Genomic DNA, 24,000 nt, shown 5'->3' on the forward strand with positions numbered 1-24,000 from the left:
GGCAGTCATCATCATGACGTTATGAAGAGAAGAATCTCCACTCGCTGACACAATATGAACAATTCAGAAGAATATGGTTGTATTTGTCCCTTGCCCTGATGTACAGCGCACAGATCTCAGTGGATTAAGCTCTGATGAGGAACATGAGTCACACACTCAGCTCCGCTCACTTCTCCAGTTCAGATCTAGTCTTGGTTAGGTTGGACATCAGTTCAATTTGATCAACTCGGTGCTTATTGATTCCCAATTTGGATTCCAATGTGGTAAACAAAATCAAGTCAGATATTTAGATATATTTCTGTCCAGCCAGTCGTGGTCCAGAGATGCTGTCAGGTCTCTGAGGCTGATTCTGGTGTTTCTCTGTGAATCTGTGCTCGTTTCTTGCTCTGGCTTCGGTCAGTGCAGGTATTTCTGACCCACTGGTGTATTCAGACACTCATTAATACTCGTTATCACCCACAATCTCATAAACGTCCTAAAGCTCCTCCAGCACTTCCAGGAATGTGTGGTCATCTTTCTAAATATTGTTGTTTCTCATGCGACATCATTTTTACTTTTCTTTTTTTGAGGAAAATGAAAAATCATGATCTTGTGCTTCAGAAATGCCCGAGGTCACATCATGTTGCTCCAGATTCACACTCTTTCTCTTCTTTAGGAGATGATCAGCAGAAGTCTGATATATACTTCACGTCTGCTGACGTCATCTGATGTTTTCCAGAGCAACAGATCCAAACTGCGTTCTTCTGCACTGCACTGAAACCTTTTTCACAACTTTTGTTTCAGTTGTACTGATGGATCTGAATGTAATGGTTATATAACACTAAATAAAGTGATCGGGATGCTGTGTGTGTTTTCACGAGCTTCAGTTCATTTTTGATGTGCACACATGTAGAACGTTTCCTGCTGTTTGCACATAATAACCATTCACCTACACGGTTTCTTTATTTGTTTAGAACAGCAGAATTACTATTTAAAGTGAGCATATACAAAAATTTGAATATCATGGAAAAGTTCTTTATTTTTTGCCATTTCATTCAAAAAAGCAAAGTTTCTTATATTCTGGATTCAAACTGAAATATTTATGAATGACTGCTTCAGGCGATCAGTCTGAGACACTGCTGAGGTGTTCCTGAAGCACAGGTTGTGTTCAGTCTGCTCATCAGGTCTTTCGTCTAGCTCACGGTTAACAATCTTCACCTTTCCTTACAGGGAAAGGTCACTTCATCACCTCTGCGTCGCTCTCTGGTCCTTCTCAATGTCTCACCGAATCAACGTTTATCCTTGGATTGATAGAGCAGCGTCGTGAAGCATCTTTGACGCTCATCAGTGAAGCTTCTGCTTTAGTTTATTAATGAAGATGTTAGCCAGCGCTGGAACACACAGTTATGAACCTGGTTCTGGAGAGAGATTTTATCTGAGCAGAAGCGTTCATAAATATTCAGGCATTACATGTTCTGTGAAATGGAAATCATGGTGTGTTTATTAATCACTCATACTGGTGCTTTCTGTTTACTGTAGTGAAACGAGCTTCTCTTGGGATAAACACTGGACATTCAGATGCGTTTGAAATCTCGACGTCCATTCGAACCCGTTCTCTACTTTACGTGACACTAAATAATCAAATTGATCACTCAGCCGGACTTAATAATTATGTTATTAATAATTATGGTAAGACTTGAGTCTGACTATTTTCATAATCAGATTTCAAAAATATATTTATGCATGTGTTTAATTATGTCTCATTCACGTCTTATGAAATGTTCTGCAGATGGAGTTACTAAATATTTGCACACAAAAAAAGCTCTTCTGATTGTTTGTCAGAAATAATAATTGTAAAAATAATTTGACATTATTATTATTATTATTATTATTGTGTTAGCAGGACAAACGTCAGTTTTTTCTCATTTACTCTGTTGACAGTGTCTCGTGGATTTCTCCGGTCTGTGCATGTGCTGAAGTTTGGTTCTGAATACATATATGCACATGTATCATATGTAACATTCAGTGCTTTAAGTGGCCCAAAAAAGGTGCCGGTACTCTATTATAGCCAAATATATATATATATATATATATATATATATATATATATATATATATATATATATATATATAATTTTTTTTTTTATGACTCCCCTCATCCCCTGAGGTAACAACAACTATATTGAAGGGGTTTTATATACAGCATTCTACAGGCGACCTTAATAATAAATCCTTTTATTAGTTTGTGGATTTGCTTGAGCTAGAAAGAACTAGCTACTGAACATAAATAAAATGTGCAAAAGGATTTTGAAAAAATACCCTTAGAAAGAGCTACTGCATTCAAACTGATTCAAATGATTCGAGATCCCCAAACTGACTCAAGTGATTCGCGATCCCGCTCCGAACTCCCGAACTGATTCAAATGATTCGCGATCCCGCTACGAACTCCCAAACTGACTCAAATGATTCGCGATCCCCAAACTGACTCAAATGATTCGCGATCCCCAAACTGACTCAAATGATTCGCGAACCCGCTACGAACTCCCGAAATGACTCAAATGATTCGCGATCCCGCTCCGAACTCCCAAACTCACTCAAATGATTCGCGATCCCGCTCCGAACTCCCGAACTGATTCAAATGATTCGCGATCCCGCTACGAACTCCCAAACTGACTCAAATGATTCGCGAACCCGCTACGAACTCCCGAAATGACTCAAATGATTCGCGAACCCACTACGAACTCCCGAAATGACTCAAATGATTCGCGAACCCACTACGAACTCCCGAAATGACTCAAATGATTCGCGATCCCGCTACGAACTCCCGAACTGATTCAAATGATTCGCGATCCCGCTACGAACTCCCAAACTGACTCAAATGATTCGCGAACCCGCTACGAACTCCCGAAATGACTCAAATGATTCGCGAACCCACTACGAACTCCCGAAATGACTCAAATGATTCGCGAACCCACTACGAACTCCCGAAATGACTCAAATGATTCGCGATCCCGCTCTGAACACGCTCCATACTCCGAACAAGGAAGAATTAGAAAGCGTGCATTGTGAGGGGCGTTCTGAAAAGCGGCAGCGCAGGCAAAGGATTAAAACCTCTATTAAAGCAGATGTCCAAATACCGGTACGCTAAAAGCACGTTCTGGGCACACGGAGAGGTGGCGGTACGCTCAAGAGCTATATTTGGAAGTGGCGGTACTGAGTACAGGTGCGTACCGGCCCACTTAAAGCACTGGTAACATTTATGTAATGCACATGTAATATGATATGTGAATCTGAATGAAACATTTAGGGTTTATATAAACAGACGTTTCTTAATCCGAAATCAGACCGGAATCATTCTGCTTGAAAGAAACCAGGCGCGAGCTCTTTCAGCTCAGATGAGATGAGACACACTCACACTATTAGCTTGATTAGCACTTCTCCAGCTGATTGGTTAAAGATTGTTAATACTTTTGTGTCAAGTGAAGTGATTTCCAAATGGAAATATGTGACTGGACCCTGGGGGTGGCTGGGTTATCCTTGACTTCTCGTTAACTAACTTTATTCCTGGTAATTTACATCATTTTGTACGCTAAACCTTTACATCGTCATCGTCATTAAAACACCCGGCGGGTGTGAAATCAGGAAACCTGTAATCTGTCACAGCACGTCTGTTTCTGGCTTTTAATAATCATAATTAACGCTTCTTCAAGAATCTCCATGAAAAGTCGTGTCAGAGAACTTCCTCTTGCAGACAGGAAGTGGCTTTCAAAACTGACCTGGAGACAAAACATGGAAATGTGAGATGTTAACAGACCACATACATATGCAGTTATGTTAATGAGAGCTGCTGAATAATTAACTAAACGTGTACTCATTTGAATATTGTCTGTGACAGATAAGAGCTCTGGTCTCATGCTTCATCGTCAGGAAGAGCAAAACACCGTCACCTGTGTGTGTGTGTGTGTGTGTGTGTGTGTATGTGTGTGTTACTGAGTATGTGTGTGTGTTACTGAGTGTGTGTGTGTGTGTGTGTGTGTGTTACTGAGTGTGTGTGTGTGTGTGTGTGTGTGTGTGTGTATGTGTGTGTTACTGAGTATGTGTGTGTGTTACTGAGTGTGTGTGTGTGTGTGTGTGTTACTGAGTGTGTGTGTGTGTGTGTGTCTGTGTGTGTGTATGTGTGTGTTACTGAGTGTGTGTGTGTGTGTGTGTGTGTTACTGAGTGTGTGTGTGTCTGTGTGTGTGTATGTGTGTGTTACTGAGTATGTGTGTGTGTGTGTCTGTGTGTGTGTATGTGTGTGTTACTGAGTATGTGTGTGTGTTACTGAGTGTGTGTGTGTGTGTGTGTGTGTGTGTGTGTGTGTGTGTGTGTGTGTGTGTGTGTGTGTGTGTGTGTTACTGAGTGTGTGTGTGTCCAACGTCCAAAGTCAAGCCAACTTTATGTCTGTTTTTTTTTTTTTTTTTACTTTTACTTTTCTCTTCGCTGGATTGGATTCATCCATCAAATTTTTTTTTTTTTTTTGAGCAACTGGGATGGTGCCCCCTCTAGGAGATGGTGCCCTAGGCAGATTGAGTCAGTTCGGGAGTTCGGAGCGGGATCACGAATCAAGAAAGATTCGCGATCGTAAATTTTCAAATTGGCCATAACCTTTAATTCGTTGTTGCCTACTGGGGTGGCAGCAGGGGTGGCAAGGCTTTCTATTCCACCCTGGTAGATCCGCCCCTGATTATAAGGATTTCATTCCGTGTTCTTTGGGTGCATTCACAGGATTATTGAAATGCTTCCCTAAATCTCCCTGTAACTGGTGTGTGGTGAGCGCACTGGAGCTGGTGTATCATCAGGGGGACACTGCACACTGCTGTCATAATGAATGTAAAATTATGTGTGTGTGTGAGAGGGTGTGTGTGTGTGTGTGTTTGTTTGTGTGTGTGTGAGAGAGAGAGAGAGAGAGAGAGAGAGAAAGAGAGAGAGAGAGAGAGAGAGAAAGAGAGAGAGAGAGAGAGAGAGAGAGAGAGAGAGAGAGAGAGAGAGAGAGAGAGTGTATAAAGTCTGTGTGAACTGATGGAGAATTCTCAGAAAGCAGCGGCTCGAGGAACTCGCAGTGTTTTCTCATAAGCTTGTGTTAATGATGTGTGTGAAGATGTGTGGCATGTTCTCGGCACTTCTGCTGGTGTGTGTGTGTGTGCGCGGGAGTGTGGATTTACAGAGAGATTTTGGAATGAAACTCTGCGGCCGGGAGTTCATCAGAGCTGTGATCTTCACCTGTGGAGGCTCCCGGTGGAGGAGGAGCACCTCTCAGCCCGGTACTGCTCGCCTTCATCACCATCATCATCACCTTTAGCATCATCATCACCTTCATCACCATCATCATCACCATCCTCACCTTTAGCATCATCACCATCATCATCACCTTCATCACTATCATCATTATATCACCATCATCACCTTCAGCATCATCACCTTCACCGTCATCATCATCACCTTTAGCATCATCATCTTCATCATCATCACCATCCTCACCTTAACCATCATCATCATCACCTTCATCACTATCATCATCACAAACTTCACCATCATCACCTTCATCATCATCATTACCACCTTCACCATCATCTTCCTCACCTCACCATCATCATCATCACCACCTTCACACACCTTCACCATCATCATCACCATGCTCACCGTCACATCATCATCACCTTCATCATCATCAGTTTGTAGTTACAGTCATCTTCCTGCTGACCAGGGTTATTATAATCTTACAAAAACTAAAAAACTTTCTCTGAGATATATATATAAAAACATATATATAAATATTTTAAGCATATTTTATTTCAGCTAAGCAACATTTCTTTTTTGCATTCAGGAATTAGCTACTCATGTAACTATTTACAAGCTGTTTGATTAGAAAATCTCAATGTGAATATAATACATCACTTATTAAACAGATTAATCTCATATCATAAATGATATATGTTTGAATCATCAAAATGAAGCATGATGGGAAGTGTGTTTGTGTGTCATAGGTCAGCTGCTGCTGGACAGAGATGAAGAGCTCAGTCTGTCTGTCTCAGATCTGATGTCCGTTCTGAGCGACCGTAAGAGAGACCCCGGCGACCGTAGGAGGCGGAACTTCTCCATGGGACTGGCGGGAATGTGCTGCCATCAGGGCTGCACCAAGAATGACATCGGCCTCCTGTGCTGAGACTCACTGATGATGATGATGATGATGAAGGACTGAACTGTTTGATTATCCCAGTGCTTCAGATGTGTTTATTTATTTCACATCTGTTCATATGACCACACTAATAAACATCAAATTGATTGCAACTTTCATATTACTGACTAATAATTTGTTCATAAACCCAAACAGATAAAGGCTGGTGTGAGTGATTTCCTCTGGTAAAACCTCCTCAAGTTACAGATGAATCAGTGAACCATTCTTCAGTGACTAGAGGTTCTGTATGTGCACTGATGAAGAACATTTAATCTTTCCATTAAAAGTGGAAAAACATTCTTAAAGTGTTAAAATGTTCTTCCCACTAAAAAAAAAAAAAACAACAAAAAAAAACAACACACAAATCCATTATCCTGACGTTTTAGATTGTCAGATTTTCCCTTCACAGTTTACTGTGCATGTGCACATCAATACTGCATCATTTTTGACGCTGAACAACGCTAATTAGTGTACTTGCATCAGTTCACCCAAAAATGAAACTTCTGTCATTAATTACTCCATGTCATCCCAAACCCGTGAGACCCTCGTTCATGTTCAGAACACACATGAAGATATTTCTGATCAAATCTGAGAGTTCTATGATAGCAACGACACTGAAATGTTCCCAGACCCAGAAACACAGCAAGAACATCTGTAAAATAGTTCATGTGTCATCAGTGGTTCAACTGAAGCTGTGAGAATACTAATTGTGCGCAAAGAAAACAATAATAACATAATTTGTATCTGTGAGGATTTCCAGTCAGGATTTAGACCGTATCATAGTACTGAGACTGCTCTACTTAGAGTTACAAATGATCTGCTCTTATCATCTGATCGTGGGTGTATCTCTCTATTAGTTTTATTGGATCTTAGTGCTGCGTTTGACACAATTGACCACAACATTCTTTTACATAGACTTGAACACTTTGTTGGCATTAGTGGAAGTGCATTAGCATGGTTTAATTCGTACTAAAAAACTGGATGACAAGTAATTTCTTACTGCTAAATTCTTAAAAAAACAAAGGTGTTAATTGTAGGACCTAAAAACTTTGCATGTATTAACATAGAACACTGTCTAAGACTTGATGGCTGCTCTGTCAATTCTTCATCATCAGTTAGGAACCTCTGTGTGATATTTGATAGCAATGTGAATATGAAATTTTGCATGTAAAACAGTAAGATTTATCATGTAAATGTTTTCTTTGCTGTTTTCCAACATACCAAATTAATAATAATAATAAAAAAAATAATAAAAAAAAAACAATTGATAGCAATGTTCCGTTTCCGGTGCTGATGGTCTGAATGACGTTAAGAAGCTTTTGAGTGTGGCGCAGCTGCACGTCGAGGATAACGTCATCAACGACCGCACACAGCCACGCCTGGAGTTTGAGAAGGTAAGATGCAGCCGCTGCACTTTTACGTTTACATTTAACAGACGCCTTTATCCAAAAGTTTATGTCCTTTTTTAACTTTTGTCACAGACTGGCCGCTATTAACGCATTCATTAACCACTAAATTCAAACCTGAGTAAATTCGCGCTTATTTTAGTCTGGCGCGCCAAACCCGACTCGCTTGCGGTTGCGGTTTATATATTTGTTTATTTAATAGACAAAAGTCAGACGTTTAAAACCGCGTGAATACTAAATATACACCGATATATGAAAGCGCGAATAATCGAAACCTAAGAATCATGGCCAGCGTTTATTCACGTTTGTTAAACACAAATGAGTGCATTGTAGTTCAGTTAGTGTTCTAATTAGTGATGTGTCGTTCGTGAACGAATCGTTCTTTTTGAACGAATCTTTTAGGTGAACGAATCGTTCTCGTTCACGTAATCCACTGACTCATATTTCTCGTTCAGTGAAGTTCCTCCCTCCACAGCGGCGCGGCGCTATAAGCAGCGCATGCGCAGCTCGGTGAACCGGGTAACAACTGTTTCATCCTGTCAAAGAATTACTCAACCTCGAGCCAATAGCCTTCGAGTATGAGATGTGACAGAGTATTTGATTTGTTGAATGTAGTGAACGAAAACGCCCTTCAATGAACGAGTTTCATATGAGTCTGAACTAGATCTAGAGATCTTATCGTTCGTGAACGAAATTACTGAACTGGTACCCATGTCGTTCGTGAATGAGTTGAATGAGCTGATACATATCGTTCCTGAATGAAATGACTGAACTGGCACACATGTCGTTCGTGCACGAGTTGAATGACACATCTCGGTCGTGAATGAAATGACTGACCTGATGGTCAGGGTATATTCTGGCAAACAGTTTACCAATCACGTTTCTCAATCGGCAAAGCACATGTCGTTAGTGAAGTGAAGTGAAGTGAAGTGAAGTGAAGTGACATTCAGCCAAGTATGGTGACCCATACTCAGAATTTGTGCTCTGCATTTAACCCATCCGAAATGCACACACACAGAGCAGTGAACACACACACACACACACACACACTGTGAGCACACACCCGGAGCAGTGTTCATCATTTATGCTGCGGCGCCCGGGGAGCAGTTGGGGGTTCGATGCCTTGCTCAAGGGCACCTAAGTCGTGGTATTGAAGGTGGAGAGAGAACTGTACATGCACTCCCCCCACCCACAATTCCGTCCGGCCCGAGACTAGAACCCACAACCCTTCGATTGGGAGTCCAACCCTCTAACCATTAGGCCACGACTTCCCTTCGTGCATTAGTTGAATGATTTAGAAAATCTCGTTCGTGAATGAAATGACTGAACTGGCACACATGTCATTCGTGAACGAGCTGAATGAACGGATACATGTCGTTCGTGAATGAAATGAACTGGTACATAGCTTATCTCGTTCGTGAACGAAATGAATGAGAGTAAACCGGGTCAGTCTGCCATTTAGCATGTCAATCTCGCAAAAATGCAAAGCGCAGTTATGGGTACTGTATTGTGCACATACGCTTGTTTTGATATTTAGCAACTCCACGTTTAATCCACGATTGATGAATGTGAATATATAATAAACAAACTGTCTGACCAAACAATTAAAATGCTATTTAGGCAAGAAAACCTTGTGCTTTGTGCATTTGAACAACTTAATTAGACTTTATATATTGAATGCGATTATACACACATTTTAATAAAGCCAGATCAGTTTTTGTAACAAGTGAATACGTTCGTTGACTTAAGACATAACAACATAATACACTTTTTGCTATCTGCTGGCTTATTTTGTGTAATACGAAGAAATGGTCACTGAACGAATCAGTGAACGATTCTGAACGAATCATTTTGGTGAACGAACTGAAAATGAACGAATCACTAGAAAGAATCATAATTTCCACCACTAGTTCTAATTAATCTGACCTGGAACTGATGACGAGTTCCGTTCTCATTTAACTTCCGTTCATCTGTAGTTCGGTTTGAACATTAGAATTATCTAGAGATGACAAGAATCAGTTCAGTTCTCAAATCAGAATAAAATACACACACAGACAATAAATTAAACGTGTTATTATTTGCAAAATGTTTTTATTTACTTGGTTTTATAGAAAAAAGCAAACATTGCTTGCATGTCTTTGGAACATCTTTAATAACATTCAGTAATACCTCAAAAATATAAAGAATAATAAAAAACAATAATTGAGTGCGTTCACACTGATGGAGTTAAAGAGTCTGTAGCTGATTCTGTGTTTGAGATGAAGATGAAGATGATATCATGGTGCTTCTCTGTTAGGCTGAAATCTGATCTATAATCTCTTTAAATAAAATGATTGTGATCAGGAGCATCTGATTGAGATCTTCTGGTGATAAACACAGCACAGACTTCATGATCTGGATTCATTATTACTGTACACACAAACCAGTCTTTTAAAGAGACTTCAGGCTAATGATCTCGGACTGAACACAGAAGGGTTTGATCTTCTGAGGGACGTTCAGCTCATCCTGGGTTTCCAAACCGTTCATGATATAATGAAGACAGAAAAACAACGCATCTGAAGATGAGCTCTTGTATGGTGGTCTGTAAAACCATTTGGGGAAATAACAGATTTTTGAACACTATTATTCTTACTTCTACTAATATAAACCGATCCAGCCTTGCTGAACTAACGTGATCACTAGCTACTTTTACCCATGTATACTGTCTTGTCATTGGATGATGTTCTCGCCACACATCAATTAAATCATAATCCCTAATAATATTCCTTAAAACACTAGCTGAAGGTGGACAAGGTTCCTCTCCATTCCTATCCACAGTAAAATCTAATGTGCAATTCCAATCACCACCTAAAACCAAAATTGTACCCTTATCAAAATCTTTTAAGCTTTCATTCACCTTCCTAAAGAACCTTATTCTGTCTGCACCATTATTTGGGGCATATATATTAATAAAAACAAAACTTAAACCCATTATCTCTACCTGAAGAGCTAAAGCCCTACCTTTTTCTATCTCACACGTAGACATAACAGTTATGTTTATATTTTTTCCAAAAATTAGTGCCATGACTAAAGAAAATATTTCCATCCCACCACATTCTCCAATCTATCTCATTTATCTGATCACTATGGGTTTCTTGTATAAAAGCAATATTAATGTTTTTTGTTTGTATATATTTAGATAGAACTGCCCTTTTATTTTTTTCCCTCCCTCCATTTATATTAATGGTTCCTATTTTTAAGCTCTCCATATAAAGAGGGGAAAAAAGGAAGAAAGAAAACTCATGCGCGAGGCAGAAACTATTTTTTCAAATCCAATTTGTTCACCAACCGCAACGAGTACATCTTCCACTGATGCATCAGCTACAGGCACACACCTTACTCCGTGACGGAGTGAAAGAGAGGAATCCCACCCACTGGGGTAAGCCTCCATTCTCACACCCCGCCACGAGGCCAAACAAACAAAAAATAAATACAAATAAAAATTAACAATAAACAAAGAAACTAGCAAAAATAACACAAACAAAATCAACAAAAGAAAAAAAACTAAACAAATTCCCAAGAAAAGAGGAAATCAGTTGCTCTTCTCACCCGTGAAAACCTCACGCACCCCTCATTCCCGACAGGCAAAGCGAGAGAGAGAGAGAGAGAGAGAGAGAGAGAGAGACTGTGTGAATGGTGTCTCAGGACCAGCATGCTCTGGGGCAGACAGAGGCTCACCTGCGCTGTAACACACTCCCTTGTATCTGACGATGTTCTCGTGCTGCAGCGAGCGCAGGATCTCGATCTCACGCTCGAAGTCTCGCAGGTGTTCGGCCGTGCTGTGCTGCAGCTTCTTCACCGCCACCACTTCACCCGTGTTGTCCTGCAGCGGGTCGTAGCGGCACTTCTCCACGCTGCCGAAGTTCCCCTGCAGACACACACACACGGAGTGACGTCAGGAACACTGACACTGAGTGATGAAGAGTGATGAAGACTCACCTTCCCCAGCAGCTGCAGGAAGATCAGGTGTCTGGCCTCAAACTGAGTGGGTTCCTGACTCTCGAACGCTCCGACGAGACCCAGAGCCCGATGCCTGCTGGGAACCGTGTCGCTCTCCACCAGCAGCTCGTAGTCTGGTGCACACACACACACAGTCACACACACACACACACACACAGTCACGCGAGCGCAGGGTTATCACAGTGTTTGTGCTCGGTGCGTGTGGCGAGCGTCACCTGGTGTGAAGAGGCTGTTGAGGTCTCGAATGATGGCTCTGAACGAGGGTCTCAGCAGCGGCTCGTACTCCATGCAGCTGTTGATCACGCTGGCCAGCTCTGTCCACTTCGGAGCTGGGAGCTGGTGCTTGTCTTCGTAGAACAGCAGCTTCTGCACGACACACGAGGGCATCAGTTAGAGTGTACTCACACTGCCAGTTCGAACCGTGCCCGAGTGCGTTTGACCACCAAAGCGGTTCGTTTGACTAGTGTGAGTGCTCCGAATCGTGCCCGGGCGCAGCTCGATTGGCCGGCCCTGGCCCGCTTGGAAGAGGTGGGCCAGGGCACGGTTCAGTTGGACTCGGGCGCGGTTCGCATACAGTGTGAGCGCTAACCGTGCCGGAGCACGGAAAAGGACGCTTTGCATCACGGTTTTGCGACTTTCCAAAACCAACATGGCAGGGAAAGGGTCGCTTTGGTCTACGGCAGAGGTGCAAAACGCATAAAAAAAACTAAAAACTGCAAAGTCCTTGCTGCACTTCAGTGGGTGCATGTGTGGGTGTCTGAGTGTGTGGTTGTGTGTGTGTTTGAGTGTGTGTGAGTGAGTGAGTGTGAGGCTGTGTGAGAGTGTGTGTGTGTGTGTGTGTGTGTGGTTGCATGTGTGTGTGTGAGGCTGTGTGTGTGTGTGTGTGTGTGTGAGTGTGTGTGTGTGGTTGCGAGTGTGTGTGTGTGTGTTTGTTGTTGCGTGTGTGTGCGAGTGTGTATGTGTGTGTGGTTGTGGTTGTGTGTGTGTTTGAGTGTGTGTGTGTGTGTGTGTGTGTGTTTGAGTGTGTGTGTGTGGTTGTGTGAGTGTGAGGCTGTGTGAGAGTGTGTGTGAGTGTGTGTATGTGTGTGTGTGGTTGCATGTGTGTGTGTGTGTGAGTGAGTGTGAGGCTGTGTGTGTGTGTGTGTGTGTGTGTGAGTGAGTGCGATGAGTGTTTGTTTGAATGTGTGTGAGTGTGTGTGTGTGTGTGAGTGAGTGAGTGTGTGTGTGTGCGAGAGTGTGTGTGTGTGTGTGTTTGTGACTGAGTGCGAGGCTGTGTGTGTGTGTGTAAGAGTGTGTGTGAGTGTGTGTGTGTGTGTGTGAGTGTGTCTGTGTGTTTGTGAGTGAGTGCAAGGCTGTGTGTGTGTGTGTGTGAGAGTGTGTGTGGTCGCGTGTGTGAGTGAGTGTGTGTGTGTGGTTGCGTGTGTGTGAGAGTGTGTGTCTGTGTGTCTGTGTGTGTGTGAGTGAGTGCGAGGCTGTGTGTGTGTGTGAGTGAGTGTGTGTGTGTGTGTGTATCATATCAGGACACAACTCTGTATAATGACATGGGTATGACACAGGTATTACAAGGAGAGGGAGACTTATGAGCACATAACCCATGTCCCCATTTCTCAAAACACTTATAAATCATACAGAATGAGTTTTTTTGAGAAAGTAAAAATGCACAAAGTTTCCTGTGAGGGTTAGGGTTAGGTGTAGGGTTGGTGAAGGGCGATAGAATATACAGTTTCTACAGAATAAACACCATTACACCTATGGGATGAACACACTTTACACAGAAACAAACGTGTGTGTGTGTGTGTGTGTGTGTGTGTGTGTGTGTGTGTGTGTGATTGACAGTCACTGTTCTCTTGGGTTTTTCCTGAAACGTTAATGACATGTTTCCATTACAGCTGCAGTTAAACTGACCCAGACAGGATCTGTCCTCGTTCACAAACGCAGCTGGTTTCTGATCGCTCTGATGTGTGTGTGAAAGTCATTTACTGATTTGATATGATTCACTGATGCATGTTATTATACAGAGAAACACCAGAGAAGATCTAATAACTTAGGTTAATACACTAAAACATATTCTTTAGTACTTCTTAAGATAAACGTAAGATCATCTAAGTGTACTCAACTGTGCTGTTTTGGGACACCATTAATATGAACTAAATATAAAAATAAATATATCTATTAATCACCACGTGTAGCACACTTGAGTGTATTAAAGATGGTTTAAGTGGAGACTAAACACATGTTTAAATACAGAGATAGTATGTCAAAAGTGCATTTTAGTTCATAATTATAGTGTCCCAAAACAGCACAGTCAAGTTCACTTAGATGAAGCAAGTAATCGCTTTGGATAAAAGCATCTGCTAAATGCATAAATGCAATTTTAATTAACATTTTTATCAATTTAAATTTTTTAAATGTAATTTAATTAAAATTTAGATGATCTTCTGTTTATCTTAAGAAGTACTAAAGAATCATCTTTAGTGTATTAATTACACAATTATTAAGCAAAAACAGAGCACTTTAATTATATTATGGAAGTGCACATTTTATTTCACCTGTGATGAATGAAAGAGTAAATCCTGTGTTTCCCAGCGGAGTCGGATCTCTGGCGTCTCACTCTGATGTTTCTGTTCGCTTGCGGTTCTGCTCATGACTAGATGACAGAAGATGACAAACGTCTCCAGAAGGCACACGGACGGAAGAACACCGCAGCAGTGTTATCTGCAGAAGAACACTTATCACACAGCGCTCATGAAGAACAAGCCTAACTCCAGAAACACTTCTGAGCTCCACCTGCTCTTCACGTCCACAGACCCCCATCAGATGATCCAGGAGTCCGGCTGAGACCCGAGAAGAGTCGCCTGATCTCCATCTTCACATCTCCAGACCGCTTCAGTTCCTCTGACTCCGGTGCTGTGTTCACACTGAAGCAGAACTCTGCTGCTGTCACTTTAAGACACTCCTGTCCTGTCAAACTCAAACCACACACACGTGTGAAGCTGCAAACTTCCAGCGGTCAGAAACTTCACAACAAACCCTGATCATATAAGAAACGGGCCACATGTGTGATGATGAGGGGAAACCACCCGATTCAGAGCGAAACAGAAACAGGATTTTCCCGTGAGTGGATCTTTAAGGACAAGCGCACAAAGTCCTCAGACAGCAACATCAACAAAACACGAACCGAACCTCTCTAACTCATTATCTCGCGGGTCTGGGTTCGTTTGTCTGTGTTAGTGACTCCGCTGATTCTGTTGTCATGGAGACCGAACCGAAGCTCATCCGGATCCAGAGGTGCTACAGACCCAGCTGCGATCAGCCGTCTCAGCTCAGCTGCCGCGGGAGCGCGCACGCACGCAGTTGCGTCGGTGGACGGGGCTTCCACGTCAACGTCATCGCATATTAATGACTTAAAGGGATAGTTCACCCAAAATTAAAATTGTATGTTTATCTGCTCACCGCCATGGCATCCAAGATGTAGTTGATTTTGTTTCTTCAGTAGAACACAAACTGATATATTTAACTGATATATTTAAAACATTTAACTCAAACTGTTGCAGTCTGTTAGTCATATAATGCAAGTGGATGGGAATCATGGCTAAAACATACAATAAACCTAAAAATATATATATATACACAAACAAACCCAAATTATCATCTAATTTCCACTAACTAGTTGGTTATTAGCATGAATATTACTGTGATATTAAAAGCACTCATTAATGCCTTATTCTACTAGATTTAATTCTGAATCATTAATCCTAGCCTACTCTTAAACTTAATAACTACTTTACTGAGCATTAATAAGCAGTAATTAGGAGTACGGAGGCAAAATATATAGTTAATAATTAGTTAATAGTGGGAATTAGACCCTTATCTAAGTTATGCATTTATTTATTAATTATTTGAAAGAATTAAAAGAACCGTTTCATGTCTATCCTTGTATCAGGTTTAAATAGGATTTAAAGAGTAATTAGTCATTTAGGGTTAGGGTACAGTAGTCTAATTACACGGACGAAGGCCTGGTTGGGCTGGTGGTGTGTCTTTAATAAATAGCCCTGTCTTATAATTAAATGCTTTTCACTTGGCTTGCTTTCGAGTGGATGTGGATTTTATTTTTATTATTATTATTTATTTATTTTTGCAATGGGATTCCCTTTCTCTTTTTAGTCTAATTACACTATTTAAAGGTGCAATTAACTATTAATTAATTACTTTTGAAGAAATTTTAAGAAATGTATCGCTCTCACGGTACTTTGATGTCATATACTGATCGTTTTGCGCAGAGCCGACGCTTGTCTGATGAGCACGTTTCCGCTTCCGGTGACGTGTGAGAGAAAGATGGCTGCGCGGGGAAAGAAACGTGCGGCGGAGCGAGCGGCACAAAACAAGACGAAACGAGCGAAATTGAACGGGAACAAAACGCCACAAACCGAGAAAAACCCGAAGACCGTGACGTTTACCCCGGAGAATGAAGAAGAAGCGAATAAAAACATCATCAGCGTCCCGCCGCCCGTCAGCTCGGTAACACACACACACACACACACACACACCACGCGCAGTTTAACACGCGGCTCACTCCTGTAACATTCTGGCTTCAAAAGTGTTGGAAAATAAGTTAACGTTACATGATTTTTATGTTTATGCATTGTACCAAATTAGTGAGATGTCTAACTATTAGGAATGGATATTGGTCAAGCTCGAGGGCTCAAAATAATAATTATGGCTAGATTGTTCAGACACTGGCCATGAAAATATTCCACCCTGTTCGGGACATATAGATAGATATCACAACGTGTTAATAATGTAAATGTTAAACAATAATGAGCTATTCTTGGATAGTATATGTCCCTTATGCAATCTTATTATTTTTTTTATTTTAAAAACAATAACAAAACAATTATTGATGAATAGAATATGTCTTAATTATTAAGAATGGGTACTTTTTTGTGCCTAATTTTAGCCAATAGGGCTGTAAATAATACCACATTTTGCTCCAAAACATATATATGCCGTTAGTGTTCCTCACCTTACAAAATAAGACAAAAGTATATAAAACATTTAATGTTGCTGTGAAATTATTAAAAATGACTTGTCTAACAGGGTGAAAGGAGTATAACAGGGTGGATCACCAGTGGACAAGCTTTCCGTCATTGTCCTGCATGGTTTCCCATCTGTAATGTGTGGAACTGCGCCTATATGATATTGTTTCAAAACAATACCCCAAAAATTTTTATAAATAATAATCCAGATTTCCTTTGGGGGAGGGACACAGAAAATAGCTATGTGGTTCCTTATCACGATCAGTCATAGTGACAAAACAATTATCTGTTCAGATGGCTAGAGACATAATTACAAATTAGAGAGGACAGACATAATTAATTATATATATATATATATGTATGTGTATATATATATTTTATTAAAAATAAAGATGTTATAAATCATTTGGATTAACTAGATTAACAAACAAGACACAAAAACCATCACAAGGAACAGTAATGGACAGTGATGACATTTTTAGTTTTTTATTATGTATTAAATATTTCCACGGTCAGCCTAGTGGATGTGTTTTTTATTTTTATTTTTTATACCTGCAAGATCAAGTTCTGTCCTAGTGACCTGGGAGTTTAAGGATTCTGCACAGTAACTAATATATATATAGACATGTATTTGCTATATACACTAAATACTATTTATTCTATTAGAATTCCACAGGGTGGAATATTTTGTGCTAAGTTTGAGTAAACAACATTTAGCTAGCTAACCTTCTACAGATTAACAGAACTTTTATAACTATGTCAGATTTGGTTTTACATTTTTTTGATAGGACGAACATTCTCCATAATATAGCCGAACAGGGTGGAACTTTAAGGGCGGGGCAAGCAGGATAACATTTCCAAAACTAAAAACAAAGTTAGGAGTGAGAGTTGAAGCTTACCTCAGTTTGTACAGTTGGATTCCAGGCAAGACAGTATGTACTAACAGTGTGGAATATGACTTCAGGGACACAGTAATTGAAGAAACTGTAAACAAAAATAAAATCTAATGGTTTATATTTAGGATTGGAGGCAGTTTTGCCTAGTCTATAACATAAGACATATTTTGAGTTTTTTTTATCATTTAAAGGGTTAGTTCACCCATATAGCAAATCTATGTCATTAATACCTCACCCTCGTGTCGTTCCAAACCCGTGAGACCTCCGTTCATCTCCAGAACACAGTTTAAGATATTTTAGATCTAGTCCGAGAGCTCTCAGTCCCTCCATTGAAGCTGTGTGTACAGTCTACTGTCCATGTCCAGAAAGGGAAGAAAAACATCATCAAAGTAGTCCATGTGACATCAGAGGGTCAGGTAGAATATTCTGAAGCATCGAAAATACATTTTGGTCCAAAAACGACGACTTTATTCAGCATCGTCTTCTCTTCTGTGTCTGTGTGAGAGAGAGTTCAAATCAAAGCAGTTTGTGATATCCGGTTCATGAACGAACCATTCAGTTCACCAAATCGATGATCCTGCGCATGTGTGATTCAGCGTGAAGCAGACTGACACACAGAGCGTCTGAACTGAACTGATTCTGTGCTAGTGTTATGAGCGCAGGTAAACCGAAGGCTTGAATCAAGGGCAATCATCGAAAATGACGCCATTACGTTGAGCGCAAAAGAACCGGTGAACCATTTTCTTCAACCGGTTTATTGAATCGAACTGTCCGAAAGAACTACTGGTGATCCGAACACCGATGCGACCGGTTCTTCACTCGTGAACGAGTCAGTCTATTGTTCGTTATCTGCCTCGACTCGGTGTTCATCTTCAGTTCTCTCTTCACAGCAGTTCAGTCAGTCACTGTTTGAGTAAATGAATTACTCCGGGATATTGGTTTGTTTGAACTCAGAGGGAGCGTCAGACACATTAAACAAGTTAACAGCTTAAGTCATTTGTGGATTAATGCGTATTGGAGACGCGAACCGTTTAAAACTATTCAGTTCGATTTGGTGAACTGAATGATTCGTTCGTGAGCCGGATATCACAAACTAAATCTAAAATATCTTAAACTGTGTTCTGATGATGAACAGAGGTCTCACGGGTTTGAAACAACATGAGGGTAAGTTATTAATTACATAAATTTGCTATCTGGGTGAACTAACCCTTTAATCCACACACACACACGCGTGTTAAATTACACGGAACGTCCACACACACGTGTTAAACTGCACTGAACGTCTACATGCACACGCGGTAAACTTTGTATTCGTGTAAACCAGTGTCATATGTATAAACGTATTCATGTTCTTCAGGGCAAATGGACGAATAAGGAGCGAGTGTTGGTGTTTTCTTCTCGCGGGATCAGCTTCAGGACGAGGCACCTGATGATGGATCTACGGACCATGATGCCTCACAGCAAAGCTGGTAAAACCTCCTCAGACTAACCAGCACTAACCAGCTAAACCAGCACTAACCAGACAATCAGTCAAATATCACTCTCACCGTGTTTTCTTCCAGACACCAAGATGGACAGGAAAGACAAGCTCTTTGTGGTGAACGAGGTACTAGAGATCTGTAGTCATTAGTGTTCAGTGTTTTAGTGTCGGATTCTAACGGCTGCTGTGTTTCAGGTGTGTGAGATCAAAAACTGCAATAAATGCATCTTCTTTGAAGCCAAGAAGAAACAGGATCTTTATATGTGGTGAGCAACATGTCAGTTAGAATTTAGAAATAATAAAAATAAGAAGAACCTCATGAGATCTCAGTCCGTCTTCATCTGCTCTTCTCTTACAGGATCTCAAACGTTCCTCACGGACCTTCAGCCAAGTTCCTTGTACAGAACGGTGCGATTTCTTTCACTCAGACAATATTTAGACAAGATATTGTCATCTGTGCCTTTTATATTAATAATGATTAAATATTCACTGTAGTCAGCTAATGTTGTGTGAATCAAACGGTTGTCATTTATTCATCTGTTGTTCATTGGTCTGAATGAAACTGTTATCTGGACCTGTAGTGTGTCTGTGATGATCACAGCTTGCTGCATGATGGATGCAGATGTGTGTGTTAATGAGGAGAAAGTCTCGACTTCTGAATGATTCACACTGAACTCGTTTCAATCTAACGATGATTGTGTTTGTAGTTCACACTCTCGCTGAGCTGAAAATGACCGGAAACTGTCTGAAAGGCTCCAGACCGCTCCTGTCCTTCGACCCAGTGAGTGAAACATGCTAACAGAGCACACGCGTGTGCGGATGATGATGATGATGAAGGTGATGGTGATGTTTGTCTGTCATTTCATAGAAATTTGACCAGGAGCCGCACTACGCGCTGCTGAAGGAGCTCTTCACTCAGGTTTATTTCTTCACTAATTCCTCTGTTTTCGTCTCGGTTCACGCTGCAGAAGGACATCACAGCTTATAGAAGTCTAATATATTCTCAGCTCTGTGTTTGATCCTCGTTCATTACTAAAGCACTGCTGCTGAGAAACAGATTTACAGAAACACTGATTGTTCATCTCAAGCACTGATGCTGTGAATCTGTCTAGTTGTCCTTGCGTGTTTAATTTCCTCTAGACTGTGTTTTCTCACGACTCATAATATCTGAACACGATTTGACGGATCGAGTGTGGTTCTTGCAGACCTTCTCGACGCCTCGCTATCATCCGAAGAGTCAGCCGTTTGTGGACCATGTTCTGACCTTCACCATCGCTGACCACAGGATCTGGTTCAGGAACTATCAGGTGAGCAGCGCCAGCGTTCAGCCGTCTGTGTGAGCCACAGTTCCTCAATAACTCTGTGCTTGTCGTCTGCAGATCATCGAAGAAGACGCGTCTCTGGTGGAGATCGGCCCACGATTCGTCTTGAATCTGATCAAGATCTTCCAGGGCAGCTTCGGTGGACCCACGCTGTTCGAGAACCCTCACTTCCAGTCTCCCAACACGGTGAGACTCGTCCTCAAACTAGCGCTGGGACATGTTTCACATTTTATATTTTATTTGAATTTAATGTTTTGCCACAATTTAATTTTTTTTAAATCAAGGAATCCCAATTTTAATGAGAAATATCACCAAACGTTAGAATTAGACACTGACAGTATGTCATTGATAACAGTAAAGATTGATTAGTTGAGTGACGCACTCGTATCACCAGACTCGAAGGAAAGCACTTCTAACTTGAGCGCAGTGTTTGTAGAATAGTTTCATAAGAGACATGTTTACACAGAACATGCAAAGCAGAAGCAGTGTGAGTGAATAACACACACCTGTGAAGGACTGCAGTGTGTGTGTGTGTGTGTCTGATCGATCATGTGTGCATCACATATAAGACAAGTCTGTACAAGATGTCTCTTTAACGAGATGTGTCTATGTATCAGTCAAAGGTTGTGAATAAGTGTAGATGAGCGTCTGGTGTTGTGTGTGGTGTGTGTCCAGCATCGGCGCCTGATCCGACAGGCCACAGCGGCCCGACACAAGGAGCGTCAGCTGGTGAAGCAGATCCTGAAGGAGAAGCGCTCCGAGGAGCAGGAGGTGCTGGCGAAGGACGTGACAGACGAGGTGTTCCAGACTCCAGCCGAGCCCAAAGATCCTGAGGTCCAGCTACAGCCTCCAGAACCACACAAGAAGAAGACGCTGCGCCTCACCGAGCTGAAGAAGAGGACGCTGATGAAGCGCAAAGGCCTGCGATAAACCTGCTGTACTCCCTGAACATCTCTGTGATCGTCACGCAGGCTTGCATCGATGGTCTACTGATCTCAGATCACCGCTTCTGAAACACTTAACATGGCTCACTGCTTTCACACTGTGTTTCTAAATGACCAAGCTACAGACAAACTTGAGTTAGGTCTGTTTTAATGCATTCACACTGAACACATTATTAAAAACGCTGTGTTATTCTGGACTCATCTGCTTGTGTGTACATGGCATACTTTATTAATAATGTGTTTGAGCTTGGTCTTTTAAAAACACTGTTTAAAAGCAGTAAGCCACGTGAAGTGTTTCAGAAGTTTTTTTTACATCTTTGTGTTTCTGATTGTTTTGTAAACAATGCATTGTTAATAAAACCTTTAATCAATGTTCAAACGTTGATTTTAATTTACTTCATAGAAAATACACATCAGTGATGAGCAGGACTGCGTTTTCCTCGTCGTTCTTAACCTGAATCTTATCATTAATAAGAGTTTCCAGAGATGTTCTTAGTTTAGTTTATCTTCTGTAAGTCATTCTTTGGGGAGGTCAGTTGTCTTTCTCTCTAATAGCTGCTGACCATGTCTCTTGTGTTTTTCAGTAGGTCATCCGATAACAGAAAGTAGTTAAGGACACTAGTATCTGCTGCCGGGTGATAAACCGTTTGTGGAGAAAATGAAGACACTATGGAAGATTTATTAAGATAATATTAATGACCCTTTCGAAGGTCAGTTAGTGATGAGGGCTATATTTAGGAGTGAGGTTGTGGGTTTATGCAGTCACTAATTTTTTTTATAAAATATCCTGGCTAGGATTTAGTTTGCAGGTTTTTTTTAATTAAATCCCAAGAGTCCTGATAAATGCAATTTCAACGGTTTCTGAAGTGCTTCTTGTTGGCACTATTGTAAAGCATCATTTATTTTCCTCTCTTGTTAATAGCTGTTAAATTATTAAGCAGTGTCTGGTGTGTTTCCCCTTGTATTTAATGTGGTGAACACTGGGAAGTGCTCTGGACATTTATTTTTATTTCTTGGTTTTCTTCACTGATGTGATGTTGCAAAGGGAAAGTAAAAGTTTCATTCTAACAGGAAAGAGATCCATGTGTTTAAAATCAACCTCTCTTTTAATGCAGTGAAGCAGCCAGTGATGCACGGTTACCCGCGGTCACGAGCCATCCGGAAATAGTTTTAATGATCTTCGGGTCGCCGTCGGTCGGGTCGTTTGAAATAAAGATGCCAATTAAACCTTTGTCATTTAAATAGTATGCTAGACACATTTTTTAATACAAAGGCCTACGCTTTATTGGCTGAATAACTGCTGAAGATGACGCAGAGCTCGGTCTGCAGGGGGAGATGAAGACTGCGTGGGGAGCAACAGCCTGTTTTTGGTAAAACATGATTTTGACGACTTCATTAAGTTTTGTTTTATAGAAAACTTTTTAAAAGATTTTCGTTTTGTATATATTGTATCTTAATTTTCAGTTGCCCGTATTTAATAAATAAGAAGCAAGACGATGTAATAAGACACTGGCAGGATCACGTGCGCCGAAACACCGTCTTGGGTGACGGGATGGGGGGCTTATGAAGTTAGACTTAGTAGCCTATGATAAAAGATAATACATTTCAAACCTTTTATTCAAAGATCAACCGTCTGTCATTAGTCTTAGTCTCCCACAAAAAAACGACAGCATTAGCCTAAAATCATGGACTCAAATGTAATTTAAAAAAAAAAAAGGCTGTGATAACAACAGACCTGTCTGTAATGCTAACGCTCATAAGCTTAAACGAAAATAACGAAATAATTGTGTAGCGGAGTATTTTTTGTACACCGTGCTGCGAACTGTCAATCACTCCTGTGCGCGCGCATCACTGTCCTCACAGCTGCAGCACCTTGCGCTCTCTTCATCAAGCTTTAAAACAAAAAGGGGACAAAAAGGTCTTATTGTCTTTGTGCATATAGATTAATTAGATAAATGAATATCTAAATTCGTGCCTAACCGCCCACGGTATTTTTTTTAGAATTTATAGAAAAAAGATGCTGCAGCCGGTGGGGGCTGGTTACAGGACGACTCAACCTCCGCAGACAGCTTTTAATGTTTATCAGACAATAACTACTCAAGATTTTGCTTAAGTAGTATAATTTTCGGGACAATTAGGGCCAGATTCGGGACTGTCCTGAATTTTTTTCGGGATGTCTGGTCACTCCGCTCACGAGCTCTGATCGGAACAAAACCGAGCCTCAATGTCTGCTGACTTTGCAGAAACATTAGACTATTTTAGTACAAATTATGAGCTTACTTGCGATTTTTTTTTATATAATTCTTGACAAAATTATAATATAGTAAGTTTTTTTTTTTTTTTGCCTAGTTAGTTTTGCCTACGTCCCTATGGCCCAATGCCGATATGATGAGCATTTACTGCTTTTTAAAAATGCGGATCAGGAAGAGGGTCGGGTACAATATTTTATTTGTATTTTTTTGCGGTCCGAGTTGCGGCGGGTTAGTTGAAAGCGTCGGTCGGGTGCGGGTTATTAATCCATTGACCCTCGCATCACTGGCCCCTTGCCTAGAATGAACCACCGATCGATCCTCGAGCCGTCGATATCGATCCATTCAGCACCACCGCCGTGGACAGCGCCTGGTGACGTCACACGCTAGAGTCTCCGTAACACGCTGAGAGACCGCGTTTTCAGGAAACGGCCCAGTTAAAGTTTCAAACTTTGACAGATGTAATGGTGATGA

At 41.0% G+C, this 24,000-nt stretch overlaps 3 protein-coding genes across 4 annotated transcripts; 2 read left to right on the forward strand and 1 right to left on the reverse strand.

Annotated features, from left to right (window-relative positions):
* Positions 1-5,127: 5,127 nt before the first annotated feature.
* On the forward strand, positions 5,128-6,307 carry LOC127986330 (relaxin-3-like). The gene is made up of 2 exons (XM_052588619.1): positions 5,128-5,280; positions 6,004-6,307. The coding sequence occupies exons 1-2, from the start codon at positions 5,196-5,198 to the stop codon at positions 6,180-6,182; spliced, it is 264 nt and encodes an 87-aa protein (XP_052444579.1). The 5' UTR covers positions 5,128-5,195; the 3' UTR covers positions 6,183-6,307.
* A 3,375-nt stretch (positions 6,308-9,682) lies between these two features.
* On the reverse strand, positions 9,683-14,909 carry LOC127986324 (tyrosine-protein kinase JAK2). 2 transcript variants are annotated; one of them, XM_052588615.1, is made up of 5 exons: positions 14,387-14,909; positions 14,149-14,314; positions 11,815-11,965; positions 11,579-11,712; positions 9,683-11,507 (listed from the first exon to the last, which is right to left on the reverse strand). In XM_052588615.1, exons 2-5 carry the CDS (start codon positions 14,242-14,244, stop codon positions 11,211-11,213), a joined length of 678 nt encoding a protein of 225 aa, XP_052444575.1. In that variant the 5' UTR covers positions 14,245-14,314; positions 14,387-14,909; the 3' UTR covers positions 9,683-11,210. The 2 variants fall into 2 exon arrangements, with proteins under 2 accessions (XP_052444575.1, XP_052444574.1); XM_052588614.1 differs by having other exon boundaries at positions 14,149-14,909.
* Positions 14,910-15,879: 970 nt separating this feature from the next.
* bxdc2 (brix domain containing 2) lies at positions 15,880-21,656 on the forward strand. The gene is made up of 10 exons (XM_052588590.1): positions 15,880-16,117; positions 18,889-19,000; positions 19,094-19,137; positions 19,207-19,277; positions 19,370-19,419; positions 19,719-19,792; positions 19,880-19,930; positions 20,217-20,318; positions 20,391-20,519; positions 21,009-21,656. The coding sequence occupies exons 1-10, from the start codon at positions 15,896-15,898 to the stop codon at positions 21,261-21,263; spliced, it is 1,110 nt and encodes a 369-aa protein (XP_052444550.1). The 5' UTR covers positions 15,880-15,895; the 3' UTR covers positions 21,264-21,656.
* The last annotated feature ends 2,344 nt before the right edge of the window (positions 21,657-24,000 follow it).

The sequence above is a fragment of the Carassius gibelio genome, chromosome B21 (assembly GCF_023724105.1).
Source record: "Carassius gibelio isolate Cgi1373 ecotype wild population from Czech Republic chromosome B21, carGib1.2-hapl.c, whole genome shotgun sequence".
Taxonomy (NCBI): domain Eukaryota; kingdom Metazoa; phylum Chordata; class Actinopteri; order Cypriniformes; family Cyprinidae; genus Carassius; species Carassius gibelio.

Excerpts from the sequence above, each read along its gene's own strand:
- LOC127986324 (XM_052588615.1), bottom strand. The coding sequence starts at position 14,244 with ATGAGCAGAACCGCAAGCGAACAGAAACATCAGAGTGAGACGCCAGAG. Across the intron at positions 11,966-14,148 it reads TACTCTTTCATTCATCACAG|AAGCTGCTGTTCTACGAAGA; the intron begins GTGAAATAAAAT and ends TGTGTCGTGCAG. Across the intron at positions 11,508-11,578 it reads TCCTGCAGCTGCTGGGGAAG|GGGAACTTCGGCAGCGTGGA; the intron begins GTGAGTCTTCAT and ends GTGTGTCTGCAG.
- LOC127986330 (XM_052588619.1), top strand. The coding sequence starts at position 5,196 with ATGAAACTCTGCGGCCGGGAGTTCATCAGAGCTGTGATCTTCACCTGT. Across the intron at positions 5,281-6,003 it reads GAGGAGCACCTCTCAGCCCG|GTCAGCTGCTGCTGGACAGA; the intron begins GTACTGCTCGCC and ends TGTGTGTCATAG.
- bxdc2 (XM_052588590.1), top strand. The coding sequence starts at position 15,896 with ATGAGCACGTTTCCGCTTCCGGTGACGTGTGAGAGAAAGATGGCTGCG. Across the intron at positions 19,001-19,093 it reads GATGCCTCACAGCAAAGCTG|ACACCAAGATGGACAGGAAA; the intron begins GTAAAACCTCCT and ends GTTTTCTTCCAG. Across the intron at positions 20,520-21,008 it reads ACTTCCAGTCTCCCAACACG|CATCGGCGCCTGATCCGACA; the intron begins GTGAGACTCGTC and ends GTGTGTGTCCAG.